General features: G+C 37.1%; 1 protein-coding gene across 1 annotated transcript in view; it reads left to right on the top strand.

Annotated features, from left to right (window-relative positions):
- LOC306869900 (reticulon-4 receptor-like) overlaps positions 1–25,027 on the top strand; it is an 81,875-nt gene extending 56,848 nt beyond the window's left edge. Inside the window, exon 2 of the mRNA XM_079416828.1 lies at positions 23,288–25,027. Coding sequence (XP_079272954.1) covers positions 23,288–24,705 — 1,418 coding nt within the window. The 3' untranslated portion in view covers positions 24,706–25,027. The remainder of the gene's footprint in view (positions 1–23,287) is intronic.
- The last annotated feature ends 430 nt before the right edge of the window (positions 25,028–25,457 follow it).

The following is a 25,457-nucleotide window of genomic DNA, read 5'->3' as shown; positions in this document are numbered from 1 at the left end:
TGTGTCTCTCTAATATAACTGAGATTTGAAACCTTTTCTTCTGGACCTTTACGCCATAGTCCAAACAAACATATTGATGTATAAAACCTCAAAGGACGATTGGTTCAAAATTAGAGTGAACAGAACCATATCTGGAGAGATGATTGCAAATGAAGCATATGGACTGAAGGTTGTTTTTGAGTGTGGGCTTGTTTACTTCTGGACCAGAGTTATTAATGGATGCTTGTGAGGATGAATCAACCACCTACAATTTGGATTCTCATGTAGAGTACATTTAAAAGACAACAGAAAACAGCACTGGTAAGTTAAGCAGCCTGAAATGGTTTAAAATGTTCAGACCAGGCTTTTGGCTGGTTTTAGAAGGGTTTTGGCACATTTTGTGTGCAGTCAGCCACCTACAGTTTGGATTCTCATTTAAAAGGCAACAGGAAACAGCAGTAACACATTTAACCAAGCTTAGATGGTTTATGCTGGTTTGATCAGGCCATTGGTTTGTTTTAGAAGGGTTTTCGGCACCATTAACACATTTAACTTTTGTAGCGTGCAATATATATTTTTTTATAATTTCCATGGAATTTTGTGGATACGTTAATGTTTAATTGGATTAAGTGTGCATGTTAGGTTTTGCTACTCTGAAGACCAATTAAAAATAATACAAATATTATTCATTTAAACATAAACATGTCTTGTACAATGTTGTACAATGTCTCTGAATTAAATAAATAGTCTGTTTCAGGTTTTAAAACACTTCAAGTTTAAACCACTTTTCTGATCAATCCTAGGCAAACTGGTGTTTTGCTGGTTTAGCAAATCGCACAAAAAAGTGTGCCAAAAACTCATGAAACCACCCAGCAGCCTATATTTATACAGCGAGGATGCAAATGAAGTAAATGGTGCTTGATGTTTTTTTTTTCATTACATATATAAAGTACAAACAATAAGTACAAGACACATAAATCATCTAATACTGTTATGGTTGCATGCTGCTAATAAACAACAGTAAAAGCAGAAAAAAATGGCAGATATTTGTGTTTTGTTTCAAGTGTATGCTGCTGGAAAACCCAAGAAAAAAAATTCTAAGTGCCATCTTTATGCACTTCATGAAGAGCTGTAATTTTCCTAATAGGCACACTCCAGTATTTTCATCACGGATGACTTGACCACCAAGACTGCCACTCAAATGACTCAGTATTACCAAAACTGTAGAAAGACTAGCATCTTTACTGTTCTCTCTTTGTTTATTTGTTTTAAGCACTGAAATAGTACTAAATGACTTTTGACATCACTGCTGATTAATATTTTTATTCCACACCTATGCAGTCTTCACTGTAATTTAGTTTCTTTACAATTTGATTAAATATTGAGATGTGCAATAGACAAACCCCCCCCCCCCCCCCCAAAAAAAAAAAACACAAAACAAAACAAAAAAAAGAAAGTAAAAGGAGTCATTTTTATATCATGTTGTGTATAGTACATGGACAAAGTACATGGCTTGAAAACAAGATTTGAGTGAACATAGTGCCAACATGAACTTGGCTCAGCATACTGACCTTAATGTTCCCTGGACACACACACACACACACACACATACATACACTCTATCCCTCTGTCTCTCAACACACACTACCTTTGTCTCATTACTGAGATCACACTTCATTACACCAATACACTCTCACTCAGCGCATCTCATTAGAGTGTTTTAGGGCAGGGGCCAGCATTACTCAGCTGTTTGTAGATGACACACATTTGCTGCAGGTCTGCTTCATCAGCACACTGCATTATAGAGAACCTCTGCAGAGATGAGCACAGCTTTCTCCAACATCAATGCAATGTAATGTATATTAAAATAAACTAGATTTTTGATTGGTGCATGACTTGTTCAAAAGTTTGGGATCATTATGATTTTTAAAAATGAAATTAATACTTTTTATTCTGCAAGAATGCATTAAATTGTTCAAAAGTGGCGGTAAAATGTAACACGATTTACACAAAAAATATATGTTTGACTTTATTAATAATAATAAATATCATTATTATTAATAATGATAATAATGAATGTTTGAATTATTTTAGAAGGGTCATGTGACACTGAAGGCTGGAGTAACGATGCTGAAAATTTAGCTTTGTATCGCAGGAATAATTACACATTAAAATATATTACAATAGCATAAGAGACTTCATTAAAAAACAATAAAAATTGTACCAACACCAAACTTTTGAATAGTAGTGCACGTTTCCCCCCCATATTTTCAGCTTTAAAACATTTAATCGGCTAAATATTGGTCTTTGTGAGTGCATGAAGCGTAAGAATAGCGGCCTGTCCATTAAGGGGCTATTGAGGGAGACGTTTGTATACTAACAAGTGTAATCAGTGTAGTCGTCTAAATCTACTCAAAAGATTGTTACTGGTGGCTATACATGGAAATCTAGCTAGCAGTGCCTCTAAAAAGATTATTAAAAAGCCTTTGTTTGGAAAGATCATGGAGAAATCATGGAAATCATTGGTTAAGTGTGGGAGATCTGTACTAACAGCCACGTTTGTGCTGAATCCACAATGGCTGTAATGTGGTTTATGTTTGCTAACTAATCAAGACAATAGATTTTCGATACCCGTGGTAGGCCTTCAAGTAAGTGTGTGGAGTAATTGTGTCAGCTCCTTTACAACTTTGTGTCCTAACTTTATACATGCTCATTAACATTATGGCTTCATCTGCTCCGCTGCATCAGAACTGTTAAAACCTCTTAAAGAAGAATAAAGATGTGAGAATTCACTTTTATATTCTCTTGCATAGTATTTTAAAAACCAAGAAAGTGCACCGGGTAATGCTGGCTATAATAAAATGGCATATGAGAAACATGTAGTGCTTAACTCCTGAATCCATGATGTAGGGTGATTTTAGGAAACAATTTATTAAAAATTGTGATTGCGATTCAAAATGCTATTAAAATGGTCCATGTTTGCTGGGATTTTTTTTTAGGGCTGAGTTGGCCATGTTGTCATCATATATCAGTATTGCAATAATAATAATAATAATTATTATTATTATTATAAGAGTTTCTAAGAAAAGCAATACAATAATAATAATAATAATAATTATTATTGTATTGCTTTTCTTAGAAACTTGATTTTTTTTATTATTAATAAAATAGTTTATTATTATTATTATAACTATTACTGAAAATTATAAAATATAAGTTGTAATGATGATAACAATAATACTATTGTTATTTTGCATTATAATTGTTAAATTACAGTACTAATATTTATGGCTGTCTTAATTTCATTTTCAAATCTTAAACCATCTAACTTTTATTTTGACAAAAATGCAGGAAGCTCTTAAATATTCTGCTTCTCAGTACAACCATGGGAAGATGGTTTGCACACATTGTGAACCCAAATGCACATTAGAGTGACTTAAAACAGCCTAAGGTTAATTAGCTATCAGATTAAGCTAGTTAAGTTCTCCCAGCCTGACCAAGCTGGTTTAGCTTGTCTTAGAGGTGTTTTGGCAACGTTTCAGCTGGTCAGATTGAGAGATCAATCTTAAACTTGCTATTCATATGTTAAAAGAGAAAGAACAAAACAGACTTTTGAGTCAGTCTCTTGTGCTGTATCTTCTTAGGTTGGTAACCAATTCATCTCATTGAAAACAGCACAGACACGCACACTCGAACTTGTTCCACTCAGTCATCTACGCTCTCATTTCACAGATATCCGCACATTCACGCACTTCCACAGGCAGGACGATACTGTAGCATCAGGCCAATAACTCAGCAGTGATGATGGAAAGCCTCTTGGATTGTATGCAGCTGAATCATTAGCTCCCACTTTCCCTCAGTTTGGGGTAATGCATTTTTACCCCCTTAGGCTGGCAACCTGGAAACGCAAAATTGAATTTTATTGCTAATAAAAGCTCTGGGAAAAAGGGGGAAGACAGTTAGTCAATGCGAGAGAAAAAAGAACATCATTTTAATGGCGATGTGATGGCTCATTTGCCGTATAATTAAGGGAGGATCTCTCAGAGAGCCTTCCATCAGATTGAATACACAAAGGAAAGGCTTTGGGCGAAGACAGGTGGCATTTTGTGATGTGCACTGTGGAAATGGGACGCTACTTGTAGGCTGGTCCCAGACATAGAGCGAACAAATCCAAGGATCTAATTTGGCTGTTTACGATATAACCCTGAGGTAACTTTTTTATTTTAAAAATCTGTTGTTTTTATACACCTTGGATCTGTTAAATATTTAATACTATATATCCATTTTTATATATTTAAAAAAAAATTGTGCAGCTTTGTTTATTCCAAGCACTGCGTGATTAAAAAAAGTGAAATATTATTACAATTTAAAATAACTTTTTTTATAGTTGAATATATTTTAAAATGTAATTTATTCCTGTTATATAAAGCTGAATTTTCAGCATCATTAATCTTAGTCTTTACATATTAGTTTTGAGTGTCACGTGATCCTTCAGAAATTATTCAAATATGCTGATTTGCTGCTCAGTAAGTATTTCTTATCAGTTGAAAACCGTTGTGCAGCTCAATATAGAAACTGTATTTTTTTATTTTTTTTTAATCTCAGGATTCTTTGATGACTAGAAAGTTCAAAATAACAGCATTTACTTGAAGTACAAATCTTCTGTGACATTATAAATGTCTTTACTGACACTTTTGATAATTCAAATGCATCTTTTCAGAATGAATAAATAATAATAATAATAATAACCACACTGTGCGGTTGTGTAAAAAAAAATAAAAAAAAAGTCTTGCACTTCCTTAGATTTTTTTAGCTCATGTAATGATGTAGTTACAGCATCTACCAGCAGGTGCGCACTGTTGACGCGAACAAGGCTTGAACACTATTGCAGTTAAAAATAATAGATGACTTTACTTCCAGATCATTCGTTACACTGAAAGGGGAAGGTCAGGTTGTGTGCATTGCATTGTGGGATACAGTATGCTGTGTTGTACACTGCACACTTTAGCAAATGTAGAAGTTTATGTGGGTATTACATGCATACTGGGCACAGTATATATGTGCAATACACTGCAGAAAAAGCAAAAAAAATTGTATGGTGGTAGGCTATAAATAGAGCGTGAAAACAATGCAAATTTGTCATTATATTTGAAGCCCTCCAAACAAAGAATTAAAATTAATAAAGTACTTTTAATTTTGAATGAAAAACTCTTAATGCTGGCAAATATGGAGTTCAAGGCAGCTACAAATCCTCACAGCATGTCAACACGAGGGAGCGAAATGTTAAACTGATGAGACAGTTCCTGACAAGTCAATGTCTGACTATGAAATATTTAGTAGTTGTGTGCAACCGCAGGTCTTAAGCCATCCGCACTCTCATTTTGAGAGACACACGATGAATACACTCTTCTGCTGTTTAATAATGATGAACATATGCAATGAATGTGCTTTTATACACGCTTAATTCTTAATTCGGCTGGAAATGTGACGAATGCTCTCTACTTACTGTACACTCTTTTGAATTATCTGGATATTTTAAGCCCGTAGCTAATGCCTGTTGAGTAGTTAAAGTAGTATTCCTTCAGTAAACACATTAATACAATACAAGCTGTTATGAAATTATATAAAAGTTTAAAAGTATATATACACACACACACAAATCATTTTATCAAGTATAATTTTTGCTTTATAGTATTTACTATTATGTGACAATAGCGAATTTAATCATAGATTACATACAAATTCAATGCAAAGACGCGAATAGACGTGAATGCAATAGACGGGCGATGCCAACTGGGTGGTGCGATTGCCGCAAACGCGCAATATAGGTGTACACCTCAATCGTGTCTTCCGCGCAAGTTGAAAAATTTTAACTCGAGCGGAAAATTTGCATGATGCGTTGTTGCACAAGCCAATCATCGAAGAGCTTATTTACTCGTCAACGTATCCGGTTGTGACAGAAAATGGAGGAGAGCATTACGCTAAGTTTTTATTTTCGGGAGAGTGACATAAAAAACACCCTGCAAGTAATCTAGGGCGATAACGTGATGCGAATATTTGCTCTGCTTTTGGTGTGCACAAACTTTTAAGTTACACGAATAATAATTTAAAATAAAGTTTATGGTTGTGTAGGTTTTTCTGAGGAACATTTTATTGCTCAAAAGTCCCAGCGTATAGAGCTGAAGAATTATTTTCGTAATTCATAGTAGGACTGGGTGATAAATCGATGACGATAATTATCGCGATATAATTTTTCCCAGTAAAACGATATGAAGAGTTCGATAAATGTTCGATATAATGTTTATGCAGCAAAGCGGAATGAAACAGCGCGACTCATTTGAACTGCGACACAAGGATCGTTTATCAAACAACAGTGCAATGCGAGAACTGGTGCGATCCACCAATAAACGAAAGAAGAAGAAGAACAGAAGCGCAGCGTGAGCTCACAAGAGCAGATGCGTTTACTCGGTCACGCAAACACTAAACAGCGCTGTGAGATCCAGTGTGTAGCACTTGAATTCAGCGAACAAAACAAATTACTCGCTGATTTAAACGAGTTTAAAGGCAGATAAAACAGTGCTGACAAACAAGAGCAACACTGTCTGAAGGTTTTTCAATCTATTCAATTCAAGTTTATTTGTACTGCCTTAAACTCTACAAATCAACCATCATTTAGGCCATGAGCACCATGGTGTTGTGTCAGAAGAAACATGGGAATTTGTATCAAATTTTATTATATTATTAATGTAGACGTATTAAATGTATTAAAGGAGAAATAGAAAATAACTACAGTCTTTTCTGTGATTAAGCTGTAGCTTTTGTGCATTTATACTAACTGTAGCCTATTTAGAATACTGGCTCCCTTTCAGTCGGTCACTTTAAGTTTACTTCCCAGTGTTATCCAAGTCCTACTGTTTGGGTTGATCTTCTCTGTATAGGGCCCGGTCCTATCGTCTGCCTTATAGGAAGGATCAGGAGGCCTACACAGGGCACTGGAAGGGGCAGCTCCTGTGGCGCTTTGGTAGGGATCCCAATTTCGTCTGTCATCCGACGTGACTCGGAGTAACCGACTGAAAAGGAATGTCTCGGTTAAGTATGTAACCCTCGTTCCCTGAAGGAGGGAAAGGAGACGTCGCTGTACCACCACTGAGCTGCCGGGCCACTGGCTCAGCTCCTCAGCGAAAGCATGAATTAATGCGGTGCACCTGCTGGAGAAAAGGAGGAGAAAAATCATTCTTATTGTCATCTAGGAGATAAAATCAATCTTGTTGTCATCTAGGAGAAACAGTTGAAATATTAAATGGATCTCATTCATGATTTCTCTTTCCTATGAGCTGGTGTTTTCTGTTATAAAGAAAGAGATCCCTAGATCATCGAATGCATTTGCACATAGCCTACCACATAAATGGTTTCCGAAAGGATGACAATGCAAACCACTGCATTTAAGACCAGATTTTCTCCCTCTATTATTTTCTATCAGCTAGTAGGTGTCATTTTGGATTCCCAGTGTTTATCTTTTATTTCTAGCTGCTCTTGTGAAATACAGGCTGAGCTGTGACACTTGACATATGCTGGCAAGATGTGTCATTCTGAGCAAAGTCATGCAAAAGTCATGCACCCCACCTCCTCCTACAGAGAGCAGAGAAATTGGGTCTCCGCTGGCAGAATATGGATTATCCAGTCGCATGAGTTACATAATGTATGCACCATGTTAAAAACTGACAGAATGATAAAATGCCAGCATGCCTTTAAGAAAAGCCTTTGTTGTTTGTGTATTTTAGTGCGACTGTGATGCAAGCTATTTTTAAAATGCCTGAGAAATGTAGAACTGCTTCGGTCACACGTTTACACGGCGTGGTTGATTTTGAGCATGTAGAACAAGGGACAAATCCATTGTTATCCCAAGGACACAAAATAAACTGTCAGGTTTTAAAGCGCCACAACCAGACACAAAAGAACAATATTTCAGTAGTGTTTTCCGAAGATACCCTTGTGTCTCCAGAACTGATGCTTGTCACTAAACTGTAGAAAAGCAAGCTTGTATTGCACATCTATACGGTGTTGTGCCTGTGAAGAATCTGAGCCGTATCGTCTGACCTACAGCTGACCACAGAGTGAGACAGTGAGACGCTCCCGTTCAAACACTTAATCACAGGAGCTCAATATTGACAGTTGACAGCTCCACGGTGCCATTCAGCTATTATTATCCAGAGTTCATCGAAATTTGAGAGGTCGTTGAGTCTTGTGTCAGTCTGACTGCTACAGGTGGATACAGTGAGTGAAATCTTATCACTGCCGTCATTAACGGTCTAGTACATCGTGAAAAGAAGGTTAAAAAGTCTTCTCCTGAATTTTTTGTCACCTGACCTGATCATGCACATGCAGAAGTATAAGAAAAAAAGTCAGAATTGCAAGATATAATCTCAAAATTCAGAGAAAAATTCTGAATAATTTACAATCGCTAAATATAAACTCACAATTAGGAGAAACAAACTCTAAATTGTGAGATATAAACTCGCATTTACATTTACACATGCATACATACACACACACACATATATATATATATATATATATATATATATATATACAGTGGTGTGAAAAAGTGTTGGCCCCCTTCCTGATGTTTTATTTGCATGTTTGTCACACTATAATGTATCAGATCATCAAACAAATTTAATATTAATCAAAGATAACACAAGTAAACACAACATGCAATTTTTAAATGAACATAACTATGGTTTATCACACCTGAGTTCAGTTTCTCTAGCCACACCCAGGCCTGATTACTGCCACACCTGTTCGCAATCAAGAAATCACTTAAATAGGACCCGCCTAACAAAGTGAAGTAGACCAAAAGATCCTCAAAAGCTACACATCATGTTGAGATCCAAAGAAATTCAGGAACAAATGAGAAAGAAAGTAATTGAGATCTATCAGTCTGGAAAAGGCTATAAAGCCATTTCTAAACCTTTGGGATTCACAGTGAGAGCCATTATCCACAAATGGCGAAAACATGGAACAGTGGTGAACCTTCCCAGGAGTGGGCGGCCGACCAAAATTACCCCAAGAGCGCAGCGACGACTTATCCAAGAGGTCACAAAAGACCCCACAACAACATCTAAAGAACTGCAGGCCTCACTTGCCTCAGTTAAGGTCAGTGTTCATGACTCCACCATAAGAAAGAGACTGGGCAAAAATGGCCTGATGGCAGAGTTCCAAGAAGGAAAAACCGCTGCTGAGCAAAAAGAACATAAAGGCTCGTCTCAGTTTTGCCAGAAAACATCTTGATGATCCCCAAGACTTTTGGGAAAATACTCTGTGGACTGACGAGACAAAATTTGAACTTTTTGGAAGGTGTGTGTCCCATTACATCTGGCGTAAAAGTAGCACAGCATTTCAGAAAAAGGACATCATACCAACAGTAAAATATGGTGGTGGTAGTGTGATGGTCTGGGGCTGTTTTGCTGCTTCAGGATCTGGAAGACTTGCTGTGATAAATGGAACCATGAATTCAGCTGTCTACCAAAAAATCCTGAAGGACAATGTCCGGCCATCTGTTCGTGACCTCAAGCTGAAGCGAACTTGGGTTCTGCAGCAGGACAATGATCCAAAACACACCAGCAAGTCCACCTCTGAATGGCTGAAGAAAAACAAAATGAAGACTTTGGAGTGGCCTAGTCAAAGTCCTGACCTGAATCATATTGAGATGCTGTGGCATGATCTTAAAAAGACGGTTCATGCTCGAAACCCTCCAATGTGGCTGAATTACAACAATTCTGGCAAGATGAGTGGGTCAAAATTCCTCCACAGCGCTGTAACAGACTCATTGCAAGTTATCGCAAAGGCTTGATTGCAGTTGTTGCTGCTAAGGGTGGCCCAACCAGTTATTAGGTTTAGGGGGCAAGCACTTTTTCACACAGGGCCATGTGGGTTTGGATTTTGTTTTCCCTTTATAATAAAAAACTTAATTTAAAAACTGCATGTTGTGTTTAATTGTGTTATCTTTGATTAATATTTAAATTAGTTTGATGATCTGAAACATTAAAGTGTGACAAACATGCAAAAAAAAATAAAAATCAGGAAGGGGGCCAACATTTTTTCACACCACTGTATATATATATTCTATATTTATATACATATATAGAAATAGGATATTCAAAGAGGAATAACCATTGTATCAGGAATTGATTGGAGTGTGAATAAAATGTCTGTATGGCAGGTGGTTAGAAGGGAGGGAATGCAGTTCCAGGAGTAAAAATGCTTGCGAAAAACAACAAAAATAAAAAGCTTGTTTTTTCTGTAAGAAACCTTGCCTCGTTAAAAATGTAATTTAGGAGATAAAATGCTACAATAGTGTAGAAAAGGGCTTGTTTAATAGGTTTTAGTGGTCTCTAGGTAGAAGCTACACCACAGGGCCTGTTACTATATAAGGGTTATAACTGTGGGTTATGATCTTACATAATAAATGTACTAACAAGCAATACTCTGCGACTGCATCAATGTGAAAGATGAGGACAGGAATTATTGCTGACTACAGAATAAAATGTACATATATATTTATTAAAATGAGCCTAGCAAGCAAACAATTCGTTTTAATTTCTCTGTCCTGTCCTCCACTTGCAGCTCGAGACACTTTCCAGCCGTTTATTTGGATGAAAGTGTTGTTTGTGTACTCAAGATAATGGCCAGTTGATGGCCCTCTTTAGATGACAGCCCATCCTCAGTTATCTGTAATCATGATTAAATGCTCAGAGAAACATGCTGCCTTCAAGGACTTGTAATGAACGGCGTGCAAATACAGTTCCAGTACGAACGTGCGTGTTTATATATTGGGTGAGAAAAGCCTGAATGAATGACAGCGCTATGTGTGCCGAGCCAATTTTCAGTTTGCTTCCAACGTGCAACTATTTAAACTCGCAGATGTTTTACTCTAGACTGCATTTCGAATCACTTTGCCACCCCAAACTGAATTAGCATGTTTATCCGCCAGTCCAGGATCTCATTAAGTTAGGCACCTAAAAGATGCCACTGTCAGTCTCGCTGAAGTTGGGGGATTTCCAGCGCACGTCTTGACTCACAGAAAATAAATTGTTTGCATTGTGATGAAAGCTGTGTGTCTGGCACACCGCTGAATGTATTTTTCATGGGAACGCAGGCGTAAAGGAGCGTTTTTATTTTGACAGATCTGTCCACAGGGTTAGCTATCTGAAATAAATGTGTCTTTGTAGTGGAGTAAATATTCTGGATCCGAGGTATCTGAAAGGTATGGCTCACCACCCTGCTGTAGTTCATGTACTGATATAGTGTGACGTTAGAAATGAATAAATTTGATTTGAATCCTAAAATCAAAAATCCTCATATGCCTCACGACCCACTTTTTGGTTTAGTATGGAAACACTTGAGCGGGTCCAGACAGAATCTGCTACTGATTTGAGTAGAAATATGTTCTGCATAATATATTTAGACATGATTAAATGTGTTTAAAAAGAGTTAAGATCAATGATATTTGAAAGCATTAATGTATGAATATGTAAAAAAATAAAAATAAATCCCTGTGTAAAATCCATATATGTTAGCTTTGATATGCTAGTGCCGTGTTGTTATTGTTAACTAAAACAAGACAGGAAAAGACAAGATTATTCAAAATTGTTTCCATTATTTGGAATAAGGCTAAAATTATATATTAATAAAATATCAATATTAGGTGAATTTATTTTAAATAAATAAACAAATAAATATTAAACTTAATTGAAAGCAGGAAAACAAATGTAAATGTTATAAAATAAGTTGACATAATAAATTACTAAAACATTAAATAAATAGAAAAAGAGAAACACAAAAAAAGATACAAAGCACATAACAAAAAATTGCATTCAAAATATTAATTAATACTATAATATTGTAGACATAATACTAAAATAACACTGTGCTAAAGTTATTTGAAAGGTTACAAAACATTAAAAATATATAGTATTTTCTTATAAATTAGTATGAATAAAATACAAATAGTAATACTGAATATTTGATATATTAATAAAATATAAATATTAGGTAAACAAATTAAAAGAATGAAAGCAGAAAAAACTAAAACTTTAAATGTTGCATCTATGTTGCAACTAACTGAAGTCAAATAAGTTGAAGTAATAAATTACTAAAACAAACAAACAATGAATCAATTATTAATAATTAATAAATAAATAGAACACACAAAATCTTTAAAAAATGACAATATATTATTTAAACTAAAATTAATATGAAACCTGAAAAAAAGTGAATTCAAAATATTAATAGTATTAATATTTGAAAACAATTACTCCTTTTTTTATAATAAAAATGACAAAACCACATAAAAGTACTAAAATGTAACTAAAATTGAAATGAAACCTAAAAGTATAAACAAAAGCTAATTCCACATATTACAAAAAATAAAAAATATAATCATGCATAAATAATACTATAATAACACTGCTAGTCGTGGCAAGACGCTATTAATGGTCTATGGCTCTGATTCTGCGGAGATGCAGATTGCATATAAAATAGACTCTCTTAGGTACAATACTAGACTCTGAGTACTGAAACTATTAGTTATGTCTATGCTTACTATAGATGAAGCTTTGGGAACAGTTATGAATATATTATAATTATACTTGTGTTTGTGTTTATTTTGGCTCATAATCCAGGTGGAGCATGTGGGCTTGTGAGAAATGAGCTGGGAAATCAGGAAGAGAAGTGCATTGCAGGGGTGGGAGGAGGAAGAAGGGAGAGAGAGTTGGAAAGTGTTATTATATATTCAGACTATTAATATGATTGATATAGTAATCAGATTGGGTCAAGTGTTTTGGAGCTGAAACCTCACTCACTCACTTTGATCAGTGTTTGCAGTGCCTTCATTGAAAATCCATCGTTTAAATACAGCAGTCTCAGCTCTGAAACACAATGTACAGTCTTACAATGGTACGAGAGCAGATGCTTCTAGCTACTAAGCTCAATTCCATGACTGCTGGTTCTTAAATGTGTCAGAATGCTATAGAAATTAATACTTTTGTTCAGCAATGACGCATTGCATTGATCCAAGGTGCCGGTAGACATTTATAATGTTATGCAAGATTTGTATTTCAAATAAATGCTGTTCTTTTGAACTTTCTTTTCATCAAGGAAGTTCCACAAAATATAAGCTGTTTTTAATATTGATATACATGTTTGTTGAGTAGCAAATCAGCATATGAGAATGATTTCTGAAGGATCATGTGACAATGAAGACTGGCGAAATGATGCTAAAAATTCAGGAATAAATTACATTTTAAAATATATTCAAATAGAAAATGGTAATTTTTTATATCATAATATTGTTTTTTTTTTTTTATCAAATAAATGCAGCCTTGGAGAAAATAAGAGATTTATTTAAAAAACATTAAACTTAATAGCAAAAATAATTATGGTCTTCCATTGGTCAGAAATATTTGTATATTAAATCAGGAAATGAAGGAAATCAACCTAAAACGGCTTAGTTGTCTAAGCTGCTTTTAGAAAAAGTATTTTTACTTTTGTATAATATGTTGGCCAAGCATTTATGTTTGCATTTGTGAACTAGCATAAAGTATGTTTCCGGCTTCAATAGTAAACCAAAATGTCTGTGTGCGTTTCTTTATTTATTTTCCTGCAACCTGCTCGATTCTCTGTTATTCATGAACCATCTGGCAAACTTAGAGCATGTGGTACAGACGGCAGACACAAATAAGTCCTGATCTACTTCGCTTTGCTCCAGCGTCGATAAAATCATCTGCATTCCACAGCTCATGCTCAATGTTACTGCAGAAAACTTGGGCATCTGTTCTCTTTGCGTATCCATCTTTACATTTCTGTCCCAACACCTTTCATCTCTGTCACCTTTCCTGTTTCCTCTTTACCCTCACCTAATATCTCTTCCATATGTCCTGCTCCTTTGCCCTTTATCTTTTTCTGGGGACCTAATCTTTTATGTCCAGAGGATGTGTGGTAAATAATGAATGTCTTAATGTTTAGACAGTATGTCTAGATCAAGGGTCTCAAACTCAAATTAGCTGGGGGCCATTGCTGTGACTGACATCTCATAGGAGGGCCGTTTTAACATTGAAGCACAAGAAGAAAGCACAAAAGTTCTGGAAATTTACTTTAATTGCTGAGATGTTAGCTCACATTTCTTTTAAATTACATTACTAACATATTTTTTTCATGCTTAACAAAAATATAAACAACAGTGTTAAAAATGTAAAATTATATAACAATGCACAGACAGTTACCTACTTTATTTTAACTTAAGTAATTTATCAAAACTGTGCTGAACCTTACACTGAACAACTGCGATCTCTGAATACATTTGCAAACTATTCTATTTCTTGCCAGACACTTGGCAGCGCTTCTGCTCACACAACTGAGCCACGTTTGCCCTGATGGAGTTCACAGTTGAAACCCTGAGTACAGCTTCAAGATGAGCATCACTAAGCCTGGACCTGAACTTGCATTTATTGAAGTTCATAGTTGAGAAAAGTTTCTCACACAGGTATGTGCTTCCAAAAAGGCACATTAACCGACTGAACACTTTGGAAAGCTCTGGGAAGCATGGAGGTAATTCTCTCAGAAACTGTGCAGTCTTGTCTGCATTTCCTTGTGCCTCTCTGAATTTAGTTTTTAGCTCACTGTTGCACTGCAAGTCAATAAGTTCCATTTGCAACAAATTTGGGACACTCTCCACATCAGCTGAGAAGGGGTCTGCAAACAGCTGGAAAGTGTCACAGTGTGCCTTGAAGTCACCAAAACGCTGATCAAATTCCTGAAGTAGGTTTTCAACAGCAGAGGCATATTCATCACCATTGAATGCTATGCCCTCCTCCACAAGAGATCTGCATGTTGTGAAATGACTGAGATTTTTTGCAGAAAGCTGAGTTTTCCACAATCTCAATTTTGTGGAGAAGGCTTTCACACTTTCATACGCTGCTGTGATGAGATGACCAGGGCCCTGGAGCTTCAGGTTAAGGATGTTCAGCTCTTGTGTAATGTCCACTAGGAATGCAAGGTCCATGACCCATTTAGGATCATCAAATTCAGGAACATCCATTCTGCCATCTTCCATAAATCTCTTCACCTCTGTTCTTAACTCAAAAAATCTCTTCAAGACATTTCCCCTGCTGAGCCAGCGCACCTCAGTAAAGTAAAGTACATCATATGTTGCCTCAATTTCTTCTAAAAAGGCTCGAAACTGGCGGTGCTGTAAACTTCTTGACCTGATGTAATTGATGCATCTTAGGACAACAGACATGACGTGTTCATATTTTAAGCATTTGCTGCACAGTGCCTGCTGGTGTATAATGCAGTGCAGAACAACTGCTGGATCTGCATTTTCCTCTTCCAACTTTCTTTGTACCAGCGCTACCAGTCCATTTTTTTTACCTGTCATAGATGGGGCGCCATCGGTGGTAATGCCTACTAGTCTGCTCCACGGCAAACCAGCACGTTCAATCGCGTCGCACAGATGCTGAAATATATCTTTGGCCGTTGTACGACCGTGAATTGGACACAAACTCAGCAATTCTTCCGTCACCTCAAACTGGTCATTAATACCTCTGATGAAAATAGGTAGCTGAGCAGTGTCAGTTTTGTCTGTACTTTCGTCAAGCGCCACAGAGTACGCAGTGAAAACTCTAGCTTTCCCGCGTAGCTGGTCATAGATGTCACTCGATAACTCGGTAATCCGCTCTGCCACTGTATTGGCCGATAGAGAGAGATTGTTGAACATGTTCTTCTTTTCTGGACATAGAATATCAGCGACCTTCAACATGCAGTCCTTCATAAACTGCCCTTCAGTGAATGGCTTTCCTGCTTTAGCGATCATTTCACTCACTACATAACTCGCTTCAACGGCAGCATCAGCATCCTTTTTGGCTCTGTGGAAAAGGCTTTGCTGGGACTTTAGCTCTCTCTGCAACTGTGTGGCTCGTTTTTTTCTCTCGTCTTCCTGGTAATTGTCATACTGGTCTCCGTGTTTAGTCAAGTAATGACGCTTGAGATTGTATTCCTTCAGAACGGCAACTTTTTCTTTACATATCAGACAGGTGGCGTTTCCATTAAACTCCACAAAAAAATACTGCAGTGTCCATCTTTCTTGAAACAGTCTGTGTTCATCATCCACCTTCCTTTTCGGTTTGGAATTAGACATTTTTGTTCACAGCCAAACAAAAAATAAAATGCTAAAGCCCAGAAATCAGATAACGTCGCAAGTCTGCCGGCATGCGCGGGTTTTTTGCGCTATCATCACTATTTTTAAATTTTTTATTATTTAACCGTGTTTTAGTTTCTAGTACATATTGAATGGGTAGTTTAAATTGATATAAAACAGCTACAAATAATAATAATAATAATTTTAAAAATAATAATATTTTTGCGGGCGCGATTTGCGTTATATTTTTTATGTCAGTTGCGGGCCGGAGTGAGGGGGAGGGGGGGCCGTAAATGGCCCGCGGGCCGGCAGTTTGAGACCCCTGATGTTTAGGGACATTATATATGTATTTGTATTTGTATTGTATTTGTGCTCCAAGATATATTTATTTATTTATTTATGCATTTATTTTTCCATAAATAAATTAATGGTTTGTTTGTTTGTTTAATTCAGTGACTGATATAGTGATCATTTCAGTTTTTTTTTTTTTATAAATGCTGTTCTTTTGAACTTACTATCCACCAACAAATACAAAATCAAATCGTTTAACGGTTTTCACAGAAATATTAAGCAGCACAACTAATGAGCAGAAAATTGGCATTTTAGAATGATTTCTGAAGGGTCATGTTACATTGAAGATTGGAAATTGAAAATTCATCATTGCAATACAAGAATAAATTCCATTTTAACATATATGAAAATAGAAAGTAGTTATATTAAATTGTAATAATATTTCACAATATTACAATTTTTACAGTATTTTTGATCAAAGAATTACAGCCTTGGTGAGCATAAGAGTAAAATATTTAAAAAAAATCTTACTGACCTCAATCTTTTGAATGAACTTTTTTTTAAGTGAAATAGGATCAATTTTAATTAAGTAAAATTGCACTTGAGAACCAATGATCATGCATTTTACATCTTTGTTTCATGGGAAAAGCAGTCAAATGAGCTTGAAGTGTCAGCTTTTTAAGCATTTCTTTATATTACTCAACAACAACAAAAAGCAATAAAACTGGCTGCAAAAATTCTCATTCTTAACCTCTGTGGCTTCCTTACACCAGATTTATGAGTGCTATGACCCATGCAGTTGTCATTCAGAGAGGTCACAAGGAACAGGAAAGCGTGCAAAAGGATTCAAAACAAAGTCAAATTAGAAAAGGGGAAAGCAAACAAAAGAGGTGAAATTATATTACGGATTTTGACGCAGGGAGGAAAAAGACAGAAGCAATTAGCAAAGACATTGAGAGGAGCTGAGAGAGAAGAGCCTACCATCAGCTACAACACCTACATCCACACCAACACTGCTGCTGCTCTCCATCAGATGTACAGGATCCATTTGAACTCATGACCATCCGTGTTTACAGGTCAACAATGCCTAACGGGTGTTTAGAAACCAGTCACAGTGAGGAGAAAGCTGGACAGGCGCTATTATTCCTGAATATTTCATCAGACCAGTGCTGTTTCTGGCTATGTGTGTTGCTTAAAGCTCTGTATCTGATCTGAACAGTTTGGTTTATCATTATGTCGCATGCAATAGAGCGCTGCAGTCATGATGTATTTTTTAGGCCAACCATGAAGTTAGCATCACTCTGGTTCCCTTGACAAAAAACCCAATGGCTTTTGGATTTGGACCAAACGTTTTACGTATGTGTGTGCGTGTATATATATATATACATATATATATATGAGTGTGTGTTTTTATTTATCTGTTTATTATTATTATTTATAATTTTTTAAAAAAACATTTATGAATTTTGAAGCTTAAATACAGTTGTCATAAGTAAAATGCCAATTAGCATTTGTAAAGGGGAAAGGGAAGTGGTGTGTGGTCAAGTATGGTGAACCATACTCAGAATTTGTGCTCTGCATTTAACCCAAGTGTACACACAGTAGTGAACATACACCTGGAGCAGTGGGCAGCCAATGATGCGGCGCCCGGGGAGCAGTTGGGGGTTCGGTGCCTTGCTCAAGGGTCTCACCTCAGTCGTGGTATTAAGGGTGGAGAGAGTGTTGTTTATTCACTCCCCCCAACTACAATCCCTGCCGGACCGGAGACTCGAACCCACGACCTTCAAGTTACAAGTCCAACTCTATCCATTAGGCCACGACTGCCCCTATAGAAGTCGTAAAATCTAAATCCAGTTAACAAAAATAGATGAAGTCTTGATCACTTTATTTCTCTCTTTGCATCTAAACTTGGCACTCGATATTATTTGGTACTTTAATTCTGCGGTTAATTGGCCTTCAGAAAGCTCACAATGGAGTGAAACCAGTGGGTGCTAAAGAGGCTTGAAATGTGCTGAATTTATTTTTATATTTAGCTCTGTGTTTAAGATGTTGGCACTGTCTCTCATTTGTTCATTCAGAGGTAATGAGTCTAATTAATGTCATCTATACGGAAATGAGTAATGCTGTATATTCGTGTAATGCGGAAAATGACGCTGACGGGGAATGAATTGGCACCAACTCAAATGCCCGCAAAACCTGTCAATGCAGTCCTAGGGCAGCTGGTTGCCAAAGCATTTTTATGCAGTTGCTAAAGCATTCAGGGTGGTTGTCATGGTGTTGCTAGGGTGTTCTGGGTGAATGCTTACCCATCCACAAGTCACTTGTTCTTTTGCACCGCAGTCTTTTTTCTTCATTTACATTTAATTGTATTAAAACATCCATAAATATGCATAAGAAGCAAAACTGAATAAGATATAAACTTATTTTCAGAGAATATGTCTTGAAATCAGTTTATTTTTCTTACTATTGGTGTTTTTATGCATAAATCTAACACAATTTAGTTTAAGCTCATAACAAAAGCTTGAAATATTAAAATTTGCTGAAGCAAAATCCCACAATTATTAAAAAATCAAAAGTACAGCTGGGATTTATAATTAGTATTTACTAGTATTTAGAATATTGGTATTTACATTTTTGAAGTCTTGTTTTATGGATTGTTTTAATGAAAAACAAGCAAAAATACTGATTAGTAAAATAATTTGTTTCCGATATATGTGTCTATGACAGTTTCCACACTGCAAAAATAAAAGTGTGATTACTTTGAAGTTGCTTGATTTGAGGCATCATTCATGTCTGTATGAACATAATGCAAATAAGGTCCAATGTTATTTAAAGGGACAGTTCACCCAGAAATGAAAATTCTGTCATCATGTACTCATTTTAACTTGAGTTTCTTTCTTCTGCTGAACACAAAAGCAGAACAAAACTGTTGATTTCCATAGTATTTGTTTTCGTACTATAGAAGACAGTGGCTACCGTCAACTATTTAGTTGCCAACATTCTTTAAAATATCTTCTTTTGTGATCAGCAGAAGAAGAAACTCAACTTAAGGCTGAGTAAATGATGACACAATTTAAATTTTGGGGTGAACTATCCCTTTAAGTATTATTGCTGATTTTTTTTTATATTTTGAATTAGATTTTATTTTTGTATCTTCACTTTAATTTTAAAATTAGTTTTCTGTTGTTGTCATTTTTTTTTTTAAATCAAACATTTTTTTTTTCATATAAATTAGAATATATATTTCTATTTTTATTATATATATATGCCTTGTGTGAAATGTTGAGTTTTTAAAAATATCTTTATAGTAATATTTTTAGTTAATTAGAATAACATTGTGCAGGACAAGCTACATTCTGTTAAAGTTTACGATTTACAGTTAGGAGTTTGTTTAAATCCATCCACTACATGTCCAAAACGCCCCTGTTGGTCTCAAGACAGTGACTGCTATTACTTGTCAAACCCACTTGTACGGTTGAGATAAAAATGGTGTAAATGTCGTTACACACTTTCCATATGCCAGAGACATATGCAAATGTGCTAAGTCAGGGATTGCCACTTGTCCCCGCTGCCTCTCTCTCTCTATGTGCACACAATTATCTCAAGTCCTTGTTCAGTATTCTGTCTCCTTTTGTTTTCCATACAAATAATTAAATTAGACAGCAGAGAAGTATCCTTGATTTCACCTCCCTGTTTATCAATGGTTTATTCGCCCTCCCGTAGTGTCTTTTATATTAGCATGAGAGCTTTTCACACAAGTGGAGAGACAAGCAGCAATCAGTGCATTTTATGCAAAGCTAAAAACACTATTCAGCTTGTCAGGTTTGCAAGAGGGTGGTCCTCGGCACGTCGAACTGTGCACTGCTAATAAGCTCGTCATCTGAGAATGCAGCTTGGCTTCTCTGCAAAATGAGTAAGCGGTCAGCTGGAGCGCTGCTGCTATTATGAGGGATTCTCTTGAGTTTAGAAAAATACCAGAGGTAATGCAAAACTAATAGGTGGGTAAACAGTTTTAGAATGCCGCTGTATAGATTGTGGGATGCAATAACCTTTTATGAAACGGGCTGTTGTTTCGATGGCATGACAGGATACGGGCATCCCCTTGACAGAAAAGGAGAAAAAGAGAAATATAAAAAGGCAAAGCGAGGCTCCTTACTGGGATTAGAGAAAGGAGAGGCATGACCGGCATACTGATGGAGATGAGGTAGAAAAACATTGAGTGCTCGTATGTAGTCGGTGTCTGCCAAATGGCCTTTACAGTGAAGGGCGCCCGGCAATAAAGGACATGGCTACAGTATGTGACTGTCCAGGGGATGAGACAATGCGGCAAAATAATTGGAGGATGGTGTATGACATTTTGAGTAGCTTTACTCAGCACTAAACAGATGAAAGACACAGAGGAACCGCAAGGTTAGCACTGTCGGCCACAGATGAAAAAAAGGGAGCTTTGAAAGCGGGGCTCCGCCGTGCATTGTGTGGGTGGGGATAGTCCGCTAATGACTTGAAGATAAAACAGGAGGTCTGGTAGATTCGTGAAGCCTAACGTTTCAAAGCGCGGCGATGGAATATTTTTATCGGCAGAGAGGGTGAAAGAGAAGCGCGGTGAAGCAGAAAGACAGAGAGGAAGGCTGACAGCTCACTGGTGGAAGATGACAAGAGCTGCAGAGGGATAGGGAGGATATTTGAGGGAAAGTGTAACACAGGGATGCTGTCAAGCCTCAAGCAAGCTCCATTTAACAAGCTGCAAGACTGAGGGACCGAGAAGAATTCAGGGAGCCACGCAGGAGCGTCCACAGGCTATCTATCTATCTACCCAGACAGCAACATAGTGTTGGCCCAGATCCGGCCCACATCTGGCCCGTGTGAAATCCAGATCTGGGCCAACACTGCTTGCTTTCTGGGTATCTGTCTGTCTATCTATCTATTTATCTATCTACTGCATCTGTATCTGATCTGAAGCCACTGGGCTTCAGATCAGAGATGAGAGGAGGCCATCTTATCTGTGACACTCCAGAACCACTTCAAGCATGTTCATACTCGCTACACTCCCATGAGGCTCAGATCCAACATCCCGAGTCCTTCCCCTGGCCCCATCTCACCCAACCACGCATCAAACACCCACAGCACACTTATCTTCCTCTGGACAGACTAAATGTCAACCCTTACACCATGCTGGAATGCGATTAGCTCCATCGTTGCTATTAGCACTAGCTAATTTCCTTCAAGGCTCCCTCCAATGTTTAATTTATCAGTCCTCTCAATTGGCTGGATTTTCTCGCTTGCGTTGGCTGATGGATGGGAATGGATCCCGCGGCACAAATTTTTGCCGGTAGCATTCACACATGCAGGCACAAGTACAGACAGGTCGTGCACTCACAGGCAGACAGTCATTTTAGAGCTGTTTAATGTATAGAAGAGCACATTTGGTTGCTGTGTCTGAATTCATTGCATGCTGTTTTTAGTTAACTAATTTGAAACGGCTTACATTAGATTTACATTCATATTTTTTATAGGTGAAAATTTCCTTGAGAGATTTACTGTACATGTTCCTTCCTTTACAATGTGCATCTTTTTTCTCCAGATAGATATTAAAAGTATTGTAATATAAGTGTAATTATTAAAAAAGATAATGTGTTGATTAATAAATGTAAATTAAATATACTGTAATGTACTTAAATATACTTTAAAATATGAATAATTCTTTATTAATAAAAAATACATTTTATATTGTCACAAAAGGAAAAGCAAATTATGAAAATATCTGGAAATATTTACTTTCTGTTATATTATTTCTATATAACATTTTAACCCATATTAATGCCAAATATACACATTATAAATGTAACTGTAAGACATTTTGGTAACACTTTATTTTAAGGTGTCCTTGTTACAGATTTTACATGTACTAATATTATAATAACAATAAATTATGCATAATTACATGCAAGTAACCCTAATCCTAGCCATATAGTAAGTACATGTAGTTAATTAATATTACTCAGTACTTAAATGTATAATTACACTGTAACAACGACACCTTAAAATAAAGTGTAACCAACATTTTTATTTAAATTTAAGTTGATTTGTAAATACAATTTTAAACTTTATTCATAATTAGCATAAATCCAAAGCAACTTGAAAAATTACAAAGAAAAATAACAAAGTCACTATTCAAAAGTCTGGAGTTAGTTAAGATTTTTTAACATTATTGAAATAACTCTTTTGTGCTTACCAAGGCTGCCTTCATGTGTTATTTAAGAAACAGCAAAAACAGTAATATTGTGAACTATTATTACAAATTAAAATAACTGTTTCCTTTCAAATTGAATTTATTACTGTCATGACAAAGCTGGATTTTCAGCAGCCATTAATCTGGTCTTGAGTGTCATATTGTCAAATGATCAGAAATCATCTATAATACAGAAATCAAATATATGTAGATATATGCTGATAATTTATTATTATCAATGCTGAAAATAGTTGTGCTGCTTAACATTTTTAGTAGAAACATATTGTATTCTTTGTCAGCATTCTTTGTCTTTGGTAAATAGAAAGTTAGATTGCTAAACTGTTTCTTTAAAATGTAATCTTCCATAACATTATAAAAGACTTTACTATTGCTTTTAATCAGTTTAAAGAATCCTGGCTCATTAAAAGTATTGAAAAAAAAAAAAAAAAGTGTGTTACATGATCACAGTAACACATTTCCATTTTCCAGCTTCTGTAAAATTGCAAACATGAAATCATGTCTTTCCTGCCAAATGAAGCAGTTGCTGTCTTGACCTTGAACTGACCCCTTGGCTTTTTGTCTCTTCTCAACAGGTGGTCGCCTCCTCTGCCTGGTGTTATGGCTTAACCTGGTACCAGTGATGAATGGCTGCCCGGCGAAGTGCGTGTGCTACAGTGAGCCGAGGCCAACTGTGGCCTGTCAACAGCAGGGTCTGTTCTCCATTCCTACGGAGATACCCGTCCGTAGCCAGCGAATATTCCTCCAGAGCAACAAACTGACAGTGGTCCGATCGACCAGTTTTAGTTCAGTGCATAACCTCACCGTCCTGTGGATGTACTCGAATAACATCAGCCATATCGAGGCGGGGGCCTTTTACGGGCTGGAGAGACTGGAAGAATTAGACATCGGCGACAACAGCAACCTTCGCATCATCAGTCCCACTGCGTTTCGGGGTCTGACCAAGCTGCATACCCTTCACCTGCACAGGTGTGGGCTGTCCGAGCTCCCGGTGGGAGTTTTCCGAGGACTCTTCTCGCTTCAGTATCTCTACCTGCAGGATAATAACCTTCTGGCGCTGCAGGAAGACACTTTCCTGGACCTGGCCAACCTCACCTACCTATTCTTACATAACAACAAGATCAAGGTGGTGACCGATCACATGCTGCGCGGTCTCATCAACCTTGACCGTTTGCTCCTGCACCAGAACCGCATCGTACACGTGCAACAGCGGGCTTTCAATGACCTGGGCAAGCTGACCACCTTGTTTCTCTTTTTCAACAACCTCACCATGCTGACAGGAGAGGCCATGAACCCGCTGGTGTCCCTCCAGTACCTGAGGCTCAACGGAAACCAATGGATTTGCGACTGTCGAGCCAGGCCACTGTGGGACTGGTTCAAGCGCTTCAAGGGGTCCAGCTCCGAGTTGGAGTGCCACCTTCCGACCGCTCTAACCGGGAAGGACCTTAAGCGACTGAAGAGCGACGATTTGGAGGGATGCGTGGACTCTCCGTCGCAGGTTCAGACCAGCATCTTCAACTCCAAGGCACGCTCTGGAAAGTTCCTCTCGCTCGACGATCCTCTCGTCGAAAGCATTCCCAGGTGCTGTCTTTCGGATAGCGACAAATCCTCCATTATCTCCAGTAAGTCCCTCCCGGATCCTTCATCCTACAACAGCCGGCAGATCACCAACAATCCCCTGAAAGAGAAGGAGAACATCTCCAAGACCAAGTTTCGGGAGGTAGAGCGAACGAAAAACGACACTCGCAATAAGCAGAGTCTCAACGACAGTCCTTTGGGAACCATGTCCAACAACCTCGACCAGACCATGGACAAAATCAACCCAGATCTTGTGGACAATCTGGAACCTTCTACAGTGCCAACAAGAAAGAAAAAAAAGTGCTCCAAAAAGCCCAAATCAGACCAGTATTGTCTAAAGGCTCACGCATCCACCGTTCAAGCATTGGCCGTTCTCTTTCTCCCCTTGTTCTGGTTGTCTCTGGCTTTGTCCTAGTTCATACTCTCGTCCATCAGTTTGCCCTTGACAATGACACAAAATACCTGCAGTAGCCTACTTGGACAGGCAAAAGACGATGAAAGGGGGGTTACAACATTGCCCCGCATGGTTGAGAATAAGCTGTAATGCTAAAGACGCATTAAAAGAAATGGATGCCTTTACAGAATACGTGAGATCTAATGTATATAAAACTCGGTGCCCAAATGTTTGTTCTATGTACTTTTAATGTGCTGTGTTTAAGCAACACTGCGGAGAGTTCCCTATTCCCACATCACCTCCAAAAAAGTTGATCAGAAAGTGACTATTGTAGATGAACCACAAAAAAAGAGAAAAAAAATCAATTAAACCATGACTAAACTAATCCAGAGCGCTGAAAGCACCCAGGAATGTTGCCGATGAGAAACCGAAGGGGAGTGACATGATTTTTTTTTTCCCTAATATATATATTTTTTCTTTTAAAAGTGATACATTTGTTCGATGCTGTTTTTTATTGTTTTAAGTATTTCAGTAAAGACAAATGTTTAACTCTCCCCAAATACGTGCTATGTTCTGTTTGTCTCATGACACACACTGCAGGTGGCATCTTGGGAAGGAATGCTGTCTATTTGTTCACTGAAATTGCGATGGAATCATAGATATGCATTTTATTTTGCTGGTGTACAAGCATAAATATATGAAGAATAAAATATCTCATTTTTTACAGTTGGTTTCTCATGTGACTGAAGAATATAGCATATATTTCATAGTAT

The sequence above is a fragment of the Barbus barbus genome (assembly GCF_936440315.1).
Source record: "Barbus barbus genome assembly, chromosome: 5".
NCBI classification, from domain to species: Eukaryota; Metazoa; Chordata; class Actinopteri; order Cypriniformes; family Cyprinidae; genus Barbus; species Barbus barbus.
This window is presented reverse-complemented; position numbering and strand designations above follow the sequence as displayed.